The sequence below is a fragment of the Eurytemora carolleeae genome, unplaced genomic scaffold, assembly GCF_000591075.1.
Source record: "Eurytemora carolleeae unplaced genomic scaffold, Eaff_2.0 scaffold1026, whole genome shotgun sequence".
Classification (NCBI taxonomy): Eukaryota; Metazoa; Arthropoda; class Copepoda; order Calanoida; family Temoridae; genus Eurytemora; species Eurytemora carolleeae.
Window position 1 is genome coordinate 1 of NW_019402175.1, and position 18,855 is coordinate 18,855.

Below are 18,855 nucleotides of genomic sequence, written 5' to 3' on the forward strand. Positions count from 1 at the left end.
CTGAGATTCTCAGGTTTCACCTATACCCCCTTTCATTTTGCCTTTACAGTCCCTTTAAACTAATAAATATACAACCCTGTCTGAAGGTGGATGGACCTGCACCTCTACCTACCCCTGGTATCCAGGAGGAGGAAGCAGGACCAGCAGATATGGAATCCAGGCTGTCTAGAGCTAGGGGAGTTTTTTTTAAACAATTAGTATTTTTGGTCATTTAAAGAAAAACAAATTTTAAATGTTTTTTTTTCTATAAATTTTATCTCATTTTTTCTGTTATTGGGGGGATTGGGAAGGGGGGACGTCCCCCTCTCTGGAAAACTGGGGGACATCCCCTTCCCCCCTGGAAATATTAGGACCGCAAGAAGAGAGAGGAGCACCTTCTAGTCCTGTAATTTAAATTTTAATAATAGATATTTTAAATATTTCAATTATTCTTCCCCCTCCCCCTGGAAAATAACCTGAGCGGTCCCTGGCCCATATGAAGAAAAATCCTTTTTTGAGTTATAATTTTTAATCTGTACAGGAGTATGTTGGATGAGAATGTTGGGACTGTTGGTCAGGTGACAAGTCATGATACACCTACTAATATACAGGACAGGTATATTTATTCATGTACAAAGGGACTGTTAACTTTTCAAAAATATATGTGGCGAGTTTTCAAATAGAGTTTATACTAATTATAACAGAAATACGAAGGTTCCTTTACCTGAGTAACAAATAAGGAAGATATCGTCGTTTTTTAAGTGATCAATTATGTCAATATCCTCTCTTGTTTCTGCCGCTGAAATCCGTAAGTCGCTTAGAGACACCGCAATATATCACTAAGTTCGCTCAGATAAAGTTTTAAGGGTTACTGTTGAGAATCTGGAGTATCATAATTGGGTCCTTTAAAATTATGTGGGAAATCCGTAATGTCGTCTTCACTATTTTAAATGGTAATTTCTTGAGAGAAATTGACGATGTTTATTTGAGGGTTGAACGGGCTCGACGGATGATGCAACAACGGGTTGAAGCTAGAGAGAGAGAGGAGGAGGAGAAGGAGAAGCAGAAGGAGCTGGAGAGAAGGGACTTAGGGAAGAACTTGCAGGAGATGCAGCGAAAAAAGGAGCAGGACTTGTTGAAGGAGCAGGCCAAGGAGAGGAGAAAGGAGAAGGAGGAGACAAGGTTGGCCAAGGAGAAAGTTCAGGCTCAGATTGAACAAGATCGGGCGGACAGAGCGGCAAGGTAAAAAATATATCTAATTTTTTGTTTGATTTCAGTTTGGATTTCTGTCTTAATTTTTTAGGGGGCATACCCCATGAAAACCAACGATTTTACTGATCTAGGGGGCCTGAGCCCCATATCCCCTGTATACTCTTTTGAGTGCTTCCATCAATGTCAATGTTTGACGTTGGTATCAATATTCGATTCTTAATTTAAGATTTGCGTCGGAAAAGGCGGTTGAAGATGAGAAGCGGAAAGAGAAAGAAAAGAAAGCTTTGGCGGAGAAAGCAGCTGAAGCGGATAGAGCAGCTGCCTCTAGAAGGTTGGTGAACTTAGAGTTGTTTTAACAAAAAAATTATTAATTGCTTTTTATGGCATGCATTGATTTGTTGATTTGATCTAATCAATTGGTTGCTAAAGGAACGATTAATTGATTTAGTTCGATATCTCGGATCCAGTTTCGGCTTCCAGATGGAGGCAGTCAAACTCATCAGTTCCCCTCCGACTCTCCTCTAGGTAACATTCAACTTCATAAACATATCAGTTCCCCTCCGACTCTGCTCCATGTAACATTCAACTTCAATCAAAAGTAAGGGTTTTAAATGTTGGATTTTCCTCCTGGAGCGTATTATAGCGCTCATGAACCTGTCAGCAGTAATATATGCTTATTTGTGATCTTAAGTAAAAAATTTAAATATTATGTTTTTTTTTCATTTTTCATTTTGTCCCTAAATCTTCAAAAATCATCTTCCATCGATTTTAAAATACTTACCTTGTTTGTTTCAGGAGATGTTTATGCTTATGTGAGTTCTGATCTTGGAACCGGTTTCTCCAAGTTTTCTCTCTCAACAACATTTCCTAAGTACAAAATAATATTGATCAATTGATCAATCAATCTGAGATGGAACGCACTGTGGAATCCACAAATCGCCTTTAGATGATGCCTCACTTAAGACTGTTTAGCAACTACTTAAATTCCTCCTATTGCAATTGGTTGATTTTACGAATTGTTGCATGGGTAGCTTAATGATGTCTTTAATTTAAGAAGTTTAAACTTTATATAAAACTTGGATGTCGTTGGGAAATCCCAACATATTTGATTCGATTCGATGATTCGATTCGATTTGATTTGATTTGATTTGATTTGATTTGATTTGATTTGATTTGATTTTTTAAAATTCTAAAAATATGTCTATATCTATTTTCCAGGAAGGAGTTAGATTTAGAGTCTAAGGACGCGAGCTTGAAGGATCTTCAGCTAGCTCCCACAGCAACTATTCTAGTCCTGCCTCAGGTATCATTATTATTCAGCTAGCTCCCACAGCAACTATTCTAGTCCTGCCTCAGGTATCATTATTATTCAGCTAGCTCCCACAGCAACTATTCTAGTCCTACCTCAGGTATTATTATTATTCATGTTGTAATTAAAATGTCGTTTGCTTTTATTTCTCTCTGAAATATTTTGTGTTGGCGTGGTGAATTATAAAGTCATTTTTTTAAAGTAACTTTTATTGTTTAAAACGAGCTCAAGAAATATATATTTTTGTCTAAAAAAATCAATCTCATGTATATCATGTCATGCTTCATCCTTAAAAAAAATTGGCTATTACTGGATAAAGGAAAATCTGTTTATTTTCAATTTTAATTGAATTAAATATTTTTTGGGTTCTCTAAGCCCTCAAATAATTTCCCATGGAAATTAAATATCACCCAACACTCGGTTGAAAACCACCTCTTGCGTCGAAACTGTTAATTCTAGAGATATGCCATCATATAATATTACCCGGGACCGAATATAATGAATTAGAGAGGTCGCTGAACATTCTTTCATCGTTTCAAATTCTTAATTACCGATTCAAATCCTCAAGAATCATTGACTTTGAATCAGTGGTTCAAGATTTGATCCAGTGTAGGTAGTAGTTAAGCGATCTGGCTTAAATTTATGAAATGTTACGGTTTGGCCAGCTGTAGGTAACATTGTGGCTTTGATTTATATAATTTATAAGATTTATAAAACGAATAAATGAAGGGGTCTGGCGGAGCTTTGTCCACATCCGATGGTTCCTTGATGTCCTTGATGATGCTGCTGTTCACCCCCTTCACGTTCCTGTTCTCCCTCCTCTCCAGGTTCATTAATCCTCAACCCAGCCCAGCAGCTCAACCAGATAATACCAGCAACCAACGGTAAGGAAAGCAGTCATTTAAAAACTACGAGTACGAACTTTTCTGTTTTCTCCGTTATGTTATAAAGTATATTCCTTTATAGAAATCTGTTTTTTTTCTGGTAAGTAACAATTCGCATTGAAGCCCACTAATCTAAAATCTTATTTATGAAGGTCCAGGTGAAAACCAGTTTTTACAAAGGAATGTTCATTTACTTTCAGAAAAATTAGAATAATAACCCCGAAAGTGCAGGCCGTACTTTTTGAGTTTAAAAATGCATATTTTTAGAAAAGAAGGAGGGAATAGGGGACCACGAGCGGGAAATATCGGTAAGTATGTTAATTGAAGTTGAACCACGTAATCAATTCTATAAATAATTTTAAGTAAATACTATTAAGTCTATTTTCAAAATTCGTTAGTTCAAATAATTCTTTGTGTTGATTTTGCCAATTTAAAAAAAAATCCTAAAGATTAACAGATTTTACAGTTTGCGTTGATTCTTATATTTTAGAAGTACATTAATTGCTTTTTGAGAGAAATAAAAAAATGAATCACAAGGGAGACTGTTTTTTATTTATTTATTAAAGGAGAGGAAGTTGATTTTCTGGTTCCAGAATCCGACACTTCGAACTTGCGGATTTTACAATACTAATAAATAATAATACGTACATTATATATTGTACAGGGCGCCTGCGGCAATCTGAGAATGACGACGACAACAATACGTATAATGGAAACAGTACGCAGCAGATGTAACTCAAGTGTGTGATGACAAGTACAATGTACTTCATAACTTACGTTGTAATGCAAATTGTACAGTTTAAAGAGTTCAGTGTTTTGCACCTCAATTCTTAACTAAACAGAGTTTTGGTTTTCAAATTTTCAATTTAAAGAAATTCTTGTACGCAAAAACAATTTCATATTTAAGTCAATGTCCTAGATTTTTGGGTCGTACGTGGGCCTTTTTATATATATTTGGGATACACGAGACATAAGGTCCTACTGCAATTTTATTTTTAAGTAATTGTTCTGAAACGCGTATTTTATCATAGTTATCAATTTTTTTATGTTTTTAGCAACGTTTTTTTCTAAAACTTGGGCTTTTTTAAATCTTGACATTTATTTTCACAATTGGGGTGATTTGTATCGCATAATGTATACTGTACAGCGTACAATCTACACACTTTGCAGTGTTCACTGTACACTATACACTATGCAGTATTCGCTTTTGTGAGGACTGTACAGTGTACAGTATACACATTTCTGTGCTAGGTTTCAATATTTGGTTTTTACTGTTTGCATGTAATTTATTAGGTTTTATTTTTCTGGGTCTGAATATAATTCTTTAAAAACGAAAATTGAGCTTAAATTTTATATTGTATACTGTTCTTATTGCCATTTCCCGCATATACTGTGATTTAACGATTTAAAATTAAACTGTGTTGATTTATACCTTTTTTCTGACTTCGACAAAATTAAAATTTTGAAAATATAAAAAATCTAAGAAATAAAAATATATTCCAATATAGATAACATACATATTTTTGTTTTAAATTTCAAATATGATTATACATTATTTTATTTTTAGAGATGTCAAAATTTTCCTAGATTTGAAATAAAGTTATTTTCTAACCAGTTTGGACAAAGATATCTATCCAGTTTCCTCTTAATTTTAATATGGTTCGTTATTTAGTTTTGTTTACACTTTTGACATCTTTCTATCGAGAGTTTTAGTTTCGTTTACACTCTTTGAATCTATCTATTGAGAGTTTTACTTACTTGGTTTTGGTTTACACTCTTGGCATATATCCTGAGAGTTGTAGTTTGGTTACATTCTTGGCATCTATCTATCTGAGAGTTTAAGTTTTGGTTACACTCTTGGCATCTATCTATCTGAGAGTTTTATTAAGTAAGATTTGGTTTACACTCTTGGCATATATCTATCTGAGAGTTTTAGTTAATTTTTTTTGGTTTACAGTCTTGGCATATATCTATCTGAGAGTTTTAGTTAGATAGTTTTGGTTTACACTTTTAGCATATATCTATCTGAGAGTTTTAGTTAATTAGTTTTGGTTTGCACTCTTGGCATCTATGTATCTGAGAGTTTTACTCAGCAAGTTTTTGTTTACACTCTTAGCATATACCTATCTGAGAGTTTTAGTTAATTATTTTTGGTTTACAGTCTTGGCATATATCTATGAGAGTTTTAGTTAGTTTTGGTTTACACTCTTAGCATATATCTGTCTGAGAGTTTTATTTAATTAGTTTTGGTTTACACTTTTGGCATTTATCTATCTGAGAGTTTTACTTACTTGAGATTTTTGAGTAGCAATAAAAATAATAAGATAAATCCTTCTGTTATTTTTAATTACTTAGTTTCAGATAAAAAATGGATAAATGGTCCAGAGAGTTTTAGTTAATTAGTTTTGGTTTACACTCTTGGCATCTATCTATCTGAGCGTTTTACTTAGCAAGTTTTGGTTTACACTCTTAGCATATACCTATCTGAGAGTTTTAGTTAATTATTTTTGGTTTACAGTCTTGGCATATATCTATCTGAGAGTTTTAGTTAGTTAGTTTTGGTTTACACTCTTAGCATATATCTATCTGAGAGTTTTATTTAATAAGTTTTGGTTTACACTCTTGGCATCTATCTATCTGAGCGTTTTACTTAGCAAGTTTTGGTTTACACTCTCGGCATTTATCTATCTGAGAGTTTTACTTAGCAAGCTTTGGTTTACACTCTCGGCATTTATCTATCTGAGAGTTTTAGATAATTATTTTTGGTTTACACTTTTGGCATCTATCTATCTGAGAGTTTAGATAATTATTTTTGGTTTACACTTCTGGCATTTATCTATCTGAGAGTTTTAGATAATTATTTTTGGTTTACACTTTTGGCATCTATCTATCTGAGAGTATTAGATAATTATTTTTGGTTTACAGTCTTGGCATATATCTATCTTAGAGTTTCAGTTAGTTTTGGTTTACACTCTTAGCATATATCTGTCTGAGAGTTTTATTTAATTAGTTTTGGTTTACACTCTTGGCATCTATCTATCTGAGAGTTTTACTTAGCAAGTTTTGGTTTACACTCTCGGCATTTATCTATCTTAGAGTTTTAGATAATTATTTTTGGTTTACACTTCTGGCATTTATCTATCTTAGAGTTTTAGATAATTATTTTTTGTTTACACTTTTGGCATTTATCTATCTTAGAGTATTAGATAATTATTTTTGGTTTACACTTTTGGCATTTATCTACTTGAGATTTTTGAGTAGCAATAAAAATAATAAGATAAATCCTTCTGTTATTTTTAATTATTTAGTTTCAGATAAAAAATGGATAAATGGTCCGGTTTACAGCCCAACCTCAGTCCCTGCACTCTCAAAACTATCAAAAGGTATCTTGTAAAACAGTGTACAGTCCAGTGTATAGGAACAAAGAATTCTAAAAATGTATCTGCATACTGGCATAAAACATGGGTAATCGTGTGTGTCTATAAAAAGAGATCATTCCCTTTTAGCTTAACAGCAAGCAAATAAAGGGACATTCGGTCAAAGGTATGTTAAGCCAGTTACTCAGCAATCGGCATTAAGCATAAAAATATAAATCTTCTATCTATATAATATTTTGGCTTGTCTGTGTTAAAGCGTCAAAACGGTTAAACCGATCGGGTGCAAACTATTTATACAAATCATATGTAGTGTACTAAGTGCACAGGCATTTAGCTCCGTATATTTTTCAACCCTGTTAATTCAAAACGTTTGCTTTTCTTACACTATGCCAAAGCTAAATGTCATATGAACCCAGGGAAGGTTTATAATCCGCCGAAGATAAAATATTTTGCCGTGAAAAAAATGTTGACATTTAGTGTTTTTGAAAACGCACAAATGTACACACAAATTTCCGCGATTTTTATGATAATATAAACATTGAAAAATGCTAAANCTATCCTGGAGACCCTCTACAGGTTCAAGCTTCTCCAGATTATTGTTTAAACAACGCCATAAGCGATTCTTTTCACTAATTTTTTCTTTTTCTGAAAACATTGGACAAATTTAAACAATTTTCTTACTTGGCTGTAAGAAAAAATACGTTTTTTAGTTATTTATAAAGTCTTATTTAAAATCTTAATTTGTCACGATTTTCAATTCAAATAATTATTTACTATGGATTTTGGTTGGTTGATTGATTGATTAATTGTGTAAATTTTAGGCTTCCCGTCCCATTGACTCCACATGAAATTGGAGCTCTGATTGTTAGTCCCACCAGAGAACTAGCTTCACAGATCAGGTCGGTGTTCCATTAAAGGGTATTTTGTATTATGGATAGTTAAGGGATTGTTAAGATATTTAAATTTGTATGAAAGGTATTGTTTAGATATTTATATTTATATTTATTTTAAAGGGATCGTATTGTTCAGATGTTTATATTTGTATTAAAGGGATTGTATTGTTCAGATATTTATATTTGTATTAAAGGGATTGTATTGTTCAGATATTTATATTTGTATTAAAGGGATTGTATTGTTCAGATATTTATATTCTTATTAAAGGGATTGTATTGTTCTAATTTTTATATTTGTATTAAAGGGATTGTATTATTGTGATATTTATATTTGTATTAAAGGGATTGTATTGTTCAGATATGTATATTTGTATTAAGGGATTGTATTGTTCTGATATTTATATTCTTATTAAAGGGATTGTATTGTTCAGATATTTATATTCTTATTAAAGGGATTGTATTGTTCAGACATTTATATTTGTATTAAAGGGATTGTATTGTTCAGATATTTATATTTGTATTAAAAGGATTGTATTGTTCAGATATTTATATTCTTATTAAAGGGATTGTATTGTTAAGATAGATATATTTGTATTAAAGGGAATTGTTCAGATATATATATTTGTATTAAAGGGATTGTATTGTTCAGATATGTATATTTGTATTAAAGGGATTGTATTGTTCAGATATTTATATTTATTTTAAAGGGATTGTATTGTTCAGACATTTATATTTGTATTAAAGGGATTGTATTGTTCTGATATTTATATTTGTATTGAAGGGATTGTATTGTTTAGATTAGATATTTAAATCAGTATTAAAGAGGTTGTTCAGATATTTGTATTAGTATTAAAGAGATTGTTCATATATATATATATATATTTGATTTACAGGGATTGTCCAGATATTTATATTGCGCTAAAGACAATGTTCAGATATTAAGGATTGTATTAAGTGAACATTGAATTATATTTTGTTTTGTTTAGTGAAGTTTTAGCAGAGTTCTTGAAGGATTCTGAATACAAATTATCCCATAGATTATTTGTCGGGGGAAATAAAGTAAGTTTTTGAAAAATTTATTCTTGTATGAATACACGAAAGGAAAACAGAAAAAATCCGCGACTTTTTGTTATTTTTAAATGTACGTAAAAGAAAGGCCTAGTATTTACAGTAAAAAAATTTCTTATCAACTATAATTTGATTTAGTATTTATTTTGGTATATTTTGTTTTAAAATATATATTTCAAATGTTGTCAAAGAAAAAATTTAGCTTTATAAAATATTATTTATAACCCATCTTTTTTTAGGTTGGTTCGGACGCAGTAACCTACTCCGAGGAGGGGGGAAATATCCTTGTTGTAACTCCAGGACGGATTGAAGATCTTCTCATTGGCAAATCCTCAGGTAAAACCAGGAAACTTTTAAAGGGACTGTTAACGGAATTAAAGAATCTTAAGCGGCTTCCCATCTACAGTCGGACAGACATAGTACGAATTGTTTGTCTTTTTGTATGTTTTGTATGTCTTTTTGTTTGTTTTGTTTGTATTGTCTGTACTGTACTGTACTGTACTGTACTGTACTGAACTGTACTGTACTGTACTGTACTGTACTGTTATGTGTTGTATTGTACTGTACTGTACTATATTTTACCGTACTGTACTGTACCGTACTGTACTGTACTGTACTGTACCGTACTGTACTGTACTGTACTGTACTGTACTGTACTGTTCTGTACTGTACTGTACTGTACTGAACTGTACTGTACTGTACCGTACTGTACTGTACTGTACTGTACTGTACTGCACTGTGTTTCAGGTGCATCTGTTGGTGAACACAAGGTTTCCAAGGGTTTGAAAAGTTTAGAAATTCTAGTTCTCGACGAGGCAGACAGATTACTCAGGCAAGCTTAACTTTTTAAATAGTAATTTGAACATATTTTCCGCCAAATATTCTTCTTTTCATGAAACTCGTAAAATTTGAATTTGTTGTTTACAGTTTGGGATTTGAAAACAGTGTAAACACGATCCTTCAGTTCTGTCCTAAACAGAGAAGAACCGGTTTATTCTCAGCTACACAGACATCAGAGATATCAAATCTTATCAGGTAACAAGGGGTTGTAGACTCCAGAACTATCAAATATATCAAATGAAAAGGGTTCTATTCATCATAGAGAGCAGGGTAGATTGTATTTTCAAAAAAACTACCTCTTCATGTGGAACTTGTGACAAAAAAACCTAACATACCCTGAAAAAAATGGAAATTATAAATTACAAATAGTTGTTTCTGAAAACTCAGGATCGGTGTTGTAACTTTTGAATCTGTAATTCCTTAAGAAAGAACTAATTTTTTAATTTGTATGTTTTTCGATCAGATTGACAAAGTTAAGTTCTTTTAAATATCTAGTGTAAAAGTCACAAACATAGGTCTCATATTTACGGATTAAGCACCTCTAATCTCTTTAAATTAAAATCTTCCATTACTTAAGCCAAGTTGAGACGTTTTAGATTAGCACTCTTGTGCAAAAGTTCTTACCTCTCATCTTATAAAATGTCGTCTTGACATTTGTTCAATAGGTTTTATACTATTATACCTAAATCTCTGTAATTGTAAAAATGAATAAATAGCCATGAAATATGCGGGAACATTTTTAAAGAGCTCCATATAATTATTCAATTAAAAAAAAACAAATATCTGCAGTATTCCATTTTCAGTAAGTTAGACAACGACCTTTTATAAATTCTTTCTATTTCTCCAAAGTTCTGGATTAAACTGTATAACTGGTGTGTTTAGGGCAGGGTTAAGAAACCCTGTAATGATAACTGTGAGAGAGAAAGGAACTGATGCTAATGTAATCTCAAGAACTCCAATCAAACTAGGAACGAAAATAATATTTGTTCATTTCATCCCAATCAGATTTAAGTGAATACTTCAAATTCACCGATAAAAGGAGGGACCGACAATGTATGGTGGTCAAACTGAGAATGTAGTATTGTGAACCATTTTTTAGGAATCATTTTAGACATATAAAACGTTTCTTTGACGTATAGTCACCTAGTTTAAGCACAATGTCTAAGCTAAAAATCATCAATTTGGTTGCCTGGTACGTTTTGAGATTGTTTTTTTTTATTATTAATAACTACGACAGAAAAGGTAACAAAATTTCTACAGTTAACTAATAAGTTGTTGAGGAACAGGTTTATAAATTAAAAATTAACTCTTATCATTGAAAATAAGTAATCTTATTCAGTTATTAGTTTCTGTACTCTCTCATTCTTCACAAACATTTTCTGTAGACTTTTTGAAAATTTTATTGAAAAGACAACATTTGAAGAAATTGTAGAAATCTGTGAACAAATTAGTAAAGAATGAGAAATTTAATATAATGATGAAAACGAAATCATTGATTCTTAGATTGATTTATTGACAAATTTCTTCTCAGAAATATGTTCTTAAATATCTTATTAGTTTACTGAAGAATATTTGTTACATTTTTGTCGTCTTTATTTCATAATTTAAAAAAATGGATTCTCAAAACGTACCCACTCAAAACTGTTCCGATTCACAACAGTTTTCTTCAAACTTTTGTCTAAAAAACAATGAAAAAGATATCGTCGTTTTTATTCTTGAAAAGTTTTAAATTCTCACAATTACCTTAATTGTCTATGCAGCATAAATCCCCAAGTAACTTTTTAGAGGAACTAAAGAATGAGAAATTTAATATAATGATGAAAACGAAATCATTGATTCTAACATTGATTTATTGACAAATTTCTTCTCAGAAATATGTTCTTAAATATCTAATTAGTTTACTGAAGAATATTTGTTACATTTTTGTCGTCTTTGTTTCATAATTTAAAAAAATGGATTCTTTAAACGTACCCACTCAAAACTGTTCCGATTCACAACAGTTTCCTTCAAACTTTTTTCTAAAAAACAATATAAAAAGATATCGTCGTTTTAATTCTTGAAAAGATTTAAATTCTCATAATTTCCTTAATTGTCTATGCAGCATAAATCCCCAAGTAACTTTTTAGAGGAACTGCAATTGAAAACGTTCAATTGTGAGGGAACAGAGGATATCCTTTTCAATTTTGACGAGACAAAAGTTTAAATTGTACTGCCTTCAATCAGAAATGCTAATTTATTAACAGAGTTCACTTGAAAACACGCCTTAAGGGAAAAATGAAAGGGGGTATATGCTGATACACTTCAGATGTTTATCGTGACCTATAGGAGTTCTATCGTATGTTCCTGTCTCTCGAGAAAATATAAAACTGTGTCATCTGTTATAACAAAACTTGTCGATATGAGATGTGGTATATAAATCAAAGTTTTAAACAGATCACATTGAGTAGATACACAACCAATCGGAACCTAAACAGCTTAGGTACGCTCTTATTATAATTTGAATTTAATAATTTTAATTTTCAATAGATATAATTGATAATGTAATTAATACGGCTGTATCACGTGACCAGAACTTCCACCAATGGCAGTGCAACATCATTGTCACAAGATACAGACCGAGACAGGGACTTTAGATAGAACTCATATAGGTCGCCATCAACTTCTAAATTTTCAAGGTTTCAGCCCCCACCCCCTTTCATTTTTCCTTGACAGTCCCTTTAATTTATAAGAAGGGGGTTCTAAGGTTTTATAGCTAGCTTGGTCTACTTTAAACTTGTCTCTTAAAGGGACTGTAAGCGTAATTTCAAGTGACTCTCCATGCAAAGATGGCAATGTCCTATTCAGAATGGTTCCCGTAAAAGCTTTGTCTGATAAAGTATGAATTTTATATCAATGTTTAAAATCTTAAAACTGCTTATTTTCAATTGTGGTTTCTCACAAAAGTAACTTGCCCATCTCTACTGCAGGAAAACGTATACGAATTATCGAAATCAACACTCTTAAACCTAGAAAAAAATACAATATCTTCCACATTAAGTACAGACTATGTCGGAAATTTTAACAAATTATTTAAAATATTACAAGTATCAATATCACATTATTGACTTGTTTATTATGGAATCGTTGATTTAGAATATTTATATTTTGTTTTTGGAACTTAAGTTTTCGTGGTTTTCAGAAAATTTCTATTGTCTCTGTGAACCTAAGGCTAAATTTGCCCAACTAGTGGAGTTCCTGCTCTTACATAAACAGGAAATCAGCATTGTTTTTTTCATATTATACCATAGTTCATTTACCATGGTTAGATTTGACATGTACATTAGTTCAATTAAACTTGTACCATGGTTAAATTTGACATGTACATTAGTTCAATTAAACTTGTATCATGGTTAAATTTTTACATTGGTTTTAGTGTCTAATTTGACATGTACCAGAGTTAATATGCACTAATGACAATTAAACTCGTGAAACCCATTTGGTTTGGCTTACTTTTAATATGTTCTTGATCATCTACCATACCAATTGTGCTTTATAAAATAACTTCTTTTAGTTTCTCTTTTAGATAATTACAGGAGATATAAATGATTTCAGAATAAGACAATTTCATTGTTTTATTTAATAGATTTAAAGTGAAACATTTATTAAAATCTCTGGTATTTTTTTAGAGCTAAAGATGGCAGACCTTATTTTGGAAAGAGCAGGATTAGGGCTATTTTGTTATTATTTAACAACAAAAAAATGGCTAAAATAAGGATACCTTTAATGAATTCAACAAAGACGACTTAAAAGTCATCAATCAATTTATATTATTCTGGGTTATTTAGAATATCAATGAAGTTCATAATAAGAATTAGTATTCAGAGTGGCTGTATAAGTTGATTAATTATTTGGTTTGGTTTAACTATAATGTTTGGTTTGGTTTGATTAGGATAAGATCCTATTGTTTGCTGCCACGTGTGCTGTAGTGGATTATTTCTCTATCCTGCTCTCAAAACTTTTACCTGGAACTGATGTCCTAGCTATCCATGGGAAGATGAAGAAGAAAAGATACAAGATTTTTGAAAGGAAAACCTTTTTCCAAATTCCATACTTTTTTATTCTTTTTACTGTCTGAATTTTACGACATATTCTTTTTTACTCTTTTAATTCATACTTAAACCCTGCACTTTATTTCTTATTAATAAATCTACATGCCTTAATAAGAAAAAAATTTCAAATAGGTTTAAGAACCTTGAATCAGGACTCCTAATCTGTACAGATGTAATGGCGAGAGGGGTTGATATTCCAGAGGTAAAAAGTCCTGCTTTAGTTTTGACACACAATTTCTTGAATTGCGTATTTTATTTTGTAAAAATTATAAACAGGATAACTCAATTTTTAGTTTGAACTATCATGTTAAATTCAAAATTACTGTTCAGTGTACAAGTGTCAATAAACATTTAACAGATTTGTACATATCAGTGTTTGTTGATTTGCTGATGGTAATAAACCGTTTGTTCATATTATTAATGTACAGGTCAACTGGGTTCTACAGTTTGATCCTCCAAGCAATGCAGAATCCTTTGTGCACAGATGTGGCAGAACTGCTAGAATTGGGAATCAGGTAAATAATAACAACAGCAACAACAAATAAATAACATCTACAACAACACTGACAATACATCATTACATTATTAACACTCAATAATTTTCCATATTTTTTCTTACCTTTGGCTAATTTATATTTTTCTAAACCTCCCTAATAATTAAAAAGATAATTTTTCCTTTATCAATTTTATAATTTTCATAATTGTAATCTATATATATATAAATTTGTAATCTCTGTTTGTCTGTTTTTTTGTTTGTTTGTCCGATCAAAACTTAGGAACCCCTATACTGATTTGCCTCAAATTTGTATTGGGGGAATTATGATTATTAAGATTATAACAGGGGTGTATACATTTTTTTTACCTCAAAATCAAAGACACAAGAGGAGGGAAGGGTAGGAAAAAAGGAAAAGAAAAGGGGAAAGAAAAGGGAAAGAAATAAAGTAAAAGAGGAAAGAAAAAGGAAAGAAATGAAAGAAAAGGGGAAAGAAAATGGGGGGAAATGGAAGTAAAGGGGAAAGAAAAAAGTAAAGGAAATGGGAACTTGGGTTACTTTAGAAAAAAGAGATGGGTGGGGAAGGGGGAAACATAGGGAGGGGGAAGTGAGGGAAGTGGATAGTTAGGGAAGATGAATAGGTAGGGAAGATGAAATTACGAAATTTCAAAAGTTGAAGGCGATCTCAAGTTGCATCTAAATTTCCATGTTTATTAGGACACCCTGTGCATGCACTTTTTACAGTGAAACTTTCAAATCGTTTAATTTTTCGGTGACTGGGAATTCTTGTTTGACAAATCGTTCTAAATTGTTAATTATCTCATTTTCTAAAAAGCTATTTTTTATCAGTTTTGTTAAATTTCCAAAACAGGTTTTTGATTAATTTTAAATCAACTTAAACCCCTGAAATGTAATGTAAGGGAAAGGAATTGTATTTGAGGGAATGGTTTGTTAGGTTGAGCTGGATAAAACCAGTTTACCGGAACCCAACCAGGATTATATTGAAACCATCAGGCAGTTCGCCATCGAGGACAGAGCAGTCTTTGACAAGGTTGGAAAGTGATTACTGATTTGTAGATTTCTTGGCTGTGTATTGTTAATATGAATTTTAAATCTTATGGGGGCTGGTTTTTGTCACAATATTCCTAAATTTCGAAAAACTTATGTTTGCATTTAAATCGACTCATTCGGATGGAAAACCCAATTTTATGTCAGCAAATAAAATTGTTTGTTTCAAACATATTTATGATTGTAATCAAGGGGTGGATACAGGATGTAACTGGGGGGNACTTATTAAAAGTGTTTTTAACATTTTACCATTGTAACATTAGAAAAATAAAAAAGTGATAGTCAGAACAAGAGCATAAAACTTATTTGCAACCTTTCATAATGTTAACTGCTCTAACTTAAAATAGTCGGATTTTACCAGAATTATTTTTTAATATAATTTCTTGCCCATGTGCCCATGGAACCTCACAAATATGATATAATAATAATCTTATGAGGATAAAAATGTAATAATGGAATTCTTAAACGAGATGAAATAATCTTGATGCATTCTTTGAGGAAGGCCGCATTTCCTCATAAGATTATCATATTATTATTAGTATTATTATAATAATATTGACATTTTAATTAATGTTATTGACGTTTATTAAAATTTTAGGGAAATCGTGCATTTGTCTCCTATATCCAGTCCTATTCTAAACATGAATGCAATGTTCTCTTAAAAATAAAGGTAAGGAAACCATTTGTTAATATTTAAATGTTTATTTTTACCAAGTTAGGCCTCACAAATTAGCATACAGTGAGAACCAAAAACTTTGGAATAGGAACATGATTTTCAGATGCAAGTTATGACTTCAAATAGAAGTTATGACTTCAAATAGAAGTTATGACTTCAAATATAAGTTATGCCTTCAAATAGAAGTTATGACTTCAAATAGAAGTTATGCCTTCAAATAGAAGTTATGACTTCAAATAGAAGTTATGCCTTCAAATAGAAGTTATGACTTCAAATAGAAGTTATGGGTTTAAATAGAAGTTATGACTTCAAATTGAAGTTATGACTTCAAATAGTCCAATGAACATGAGACACCTTAATTTTGTAGTTTAAACAGACCCATTTAACATGTGGTTTGATAAGTTAGTTGCTAGTTAACTATTTCAGTTGTAACAACATTAAATAAACTTAAGTAGTGCTACTCCACAGTTATCTGTTTCTCACTGTAGAAAAATATATTTTGAAATATCTCGGAACATTTTTTGACGTGTTCCGAAAACGAATAATCGGCCATGGTTTTAAAAATACTTAGGTTTTTTAAACTTTGACAAATTGACATTAAAAATTAAGTTATAATTAACTTCTATTTTTTTTACATACAGTGGGAGTAAAAAACATTATTAGCATTGTTAAAACATTACTTGAATTACATTTTTAATAAAAAATTCTTTTAATAGAAAAATTCATTTTGTCAACGTGGCAGGATTTGGGAAGATTGGAAGCAGATTTGAATTTTTTTTCCCAAAAAAATAACTTTGCATTTTGTTCACATCATTTTATTAAACTTCTCTATTGACCCCCCAGGCCCAAACTGTGAATTTAGGAATTTTTTTTGAGAACACTACGCAAAACATCTATCAATCTACGAGCTCTACAGAAACAATAGCTCTTTAAAAATACTATAGCGGCAGCTCACGGTTTCATTTTGGATTTTGGAAGATCTTGAAAGATCTTAAAAAAGAAAGAAAACGGCAAGCAAGTCGGCAATCACCAAAACTGAAACGGTTAGGTGCGAAAGCTCAGAGTCCATAATGAACACACGATAATAGTCGCATACTTTGATTTAGCGTTAGCTTCTCTTCACTCGGCAAATTGAAAAATACTGAAATAAATCAGCTGTTACTAATCAGGGAGTTGAGAACTCTAGGAGTATTAGGAAGTGCGTCATTCCGACATCAAGGAACATAGTAGCGGACATTAGATGAGCTGTATAGTTGAGAGAAATTGATACATTATAACCTGATTTGTCTGTAGGTTGATTGTTATATAATAATAATGATAGGATCTTGATCTGGGTGGGGTAGCGAGCTCCTATGGTTTGCTCAAGATGCCTCGTATGCCAGAACTCAAGAAAATACAGATTCAAAACTTTACTCCAGCTGCAGGGGTAGATGTTAACAGTATTAAATATTCAGGTCAATTCATCATCAACTGTTTATGTTTTCATGTTTTCAAGAATTTATTAATGTTCTGGTGGTAAAAAAATGAAAAAATTGGACATCAAAAAGCAAGTTATTTATTCTTTTTGATACTTTTATTTTCCCCCAAAAATCATTTATTAATTCAGCGAATAAAACCCATAATAAAAAAATTTGGCGCTCCGCGAACACATACCTAATTTCTAACCCAAGCCCCAAAATCCAGAAGAAATTTTGTGCCTTTGCAATTTCGGGATTTATAGTATCTAATATAAAAGGAAACTAAATGACTGTTTTTCACCTTTTTGCAACAAAATTGAAATAGTCAGTTTTTCTCAAATTGTACATTGTTCAAGTGTGTAAATTCTACTAACATTGATTTAAAACACACTTTTAAAGTTTCACAAAATCGCTTTTCAATAGTTTGAAATGTTGCAGATTGTACATGCATTGCATATAAACCACGTGTGCCGTCTTTAAAAAAGATGAGTGTCAAAACCAGTGCTTAGGATCCGGATCGCAGCATTTTGGCTTCCTGGATCCGACTCTGCAAAAATATGCGGATCCACGGATCCGGATCCAAAGACAAAATATCAACCAAAACTACAAAAAAAAATCTTTTGCACTCAAAATTCAAATCTGAACTGTTAATAAAAGAGAGATTATCAAGAATGTCCTTATCTCTGAATGGTTCATGCAAAAAATAAGTGAAAAAAGTAAAAAAAATTAATTTGAAAATTTGAATTTTAAAATTAGGATTGTTGTGTTGTGTAGGATAAGCGGCGGGATAAGAAGCAGCGCAGAGCAGAGAAGAGGTCAATGAAGGGGGAGAAGGAGGTGGAGGAGGACAAAGAGGATGAGGAGGAGTTCGAGGCGGAATACAGAATGATAAAAAAGATCAAGGAATTCAAATATTCAAGAATTTAATGAGAATTTAATAAAAATGAGATACAGGTTTATCCGAAAAGGATAAGACTACAGATTTTTTTCAATCTTTTTCCTTACATTAATGGTTCCCTGCATTGCACCTACAGCTGGTTCGATTTTGGGTCGTTTTTTGCTAAATTTTCAAAACTATGTCATATGTTGACCCTGGCAGAAGATATATGCCAAAAACGACCCAAAAATAATGCCAAATCGAACGTGTTGTTTTGATGGTTTTATTTTTTTTTTATATAACTATCCAAAAAGATTGTCAAGACTACCTGCACCTCATCTTTTTTAGCTAAACCATGAAAGACATGAAAGTCAAATTAGATGTGTGTTTTTTTCTTGTTTTTTCTTGCATTTTTTGGGACTTCTAATCCTTTAAAATTTCTGAAAATAATTATTGTTTTTTGTTGAATTTAACTTTTCAGTGAAAAAGATGAATATTTTGAACCAATTTTGCTTCATAATTTGAAAATATGAATTTGAAGGCGGGTAAGATGAAATCTTCCAAGTTTGATGAAGCTATAGAACTAGATAATATGTCAGATGTAGAGGAATCTTAAACATTTGTAATTTTTATA

At 31.5% G+C, this 18,855-nt stretch overlaps 2 protein-coding genes across 2 annotated transcripts; both read left to right on the forward strand.

The window, feature by feature from the left end:
* Nucleotides 1–49: 49 nt before the first annotated feature.
* On the forward strand, nucleotides 50–4,813 carry LOC111718109 (UBX domain-containing protein 4; the record flags this gene model as incomplete). The annotated part of the gene is made up of 10 exons (XM_023493611.1): nucleotides 50–175; nucleotides 521–595; nucleotides 970–1,221; nucleotides 1,418–1,522; nucleotides 1,640–1,716; nucleotides 1,987–2,062; nucleotides 2,410–2,494; nucleotides 3,230–3,384; nucleotides 3,652–3,692; nucleotides 4,049–4,813. Coding segments are annotated over 10 exons (1,063 nt in total), but the record flags the coding sequence as incomplete, so codon positions are not given.
* A 2,492-nt stretch (nucleotides 4,814–7,305) lies between these two features.
* On the forward strand, nucleotides 7,306–18,837 carry LOC111718111 (ATP-dependent RNA helicase DDX55; the record flags this gene model as incomplete). The annotated part of the gene is made up of 16 exons (XM_023493616.1): nucleotides 7,306–7,337; nucleotides 7,583–7,660; nucleotides 8,641–8,713; nucleotides 8,962–9,058; nucleotides 9,470–9,554; nucleotides 9,650–9,757; nucleotides 10,445–10,530; nucleotides 12,741–12,814; nucleotides 13,491–13,627; nucleotides 13,783–13,852; nucleotides 14,079–14,165; nucleotides 15,099–15,194; nucleotides 15,810–15,881; nucleotides 17,209–17,373; nucleotides 18,119–18,217; nucleotides 18,763–18,837. Coding segments are annotated over 16 exons (1,434 nt in total), but the record flags the coding sequence as incomplete, so codon positions are not given.
* Nucleotides 18,838–18,855: the final 18 nt, after the last annotated feature.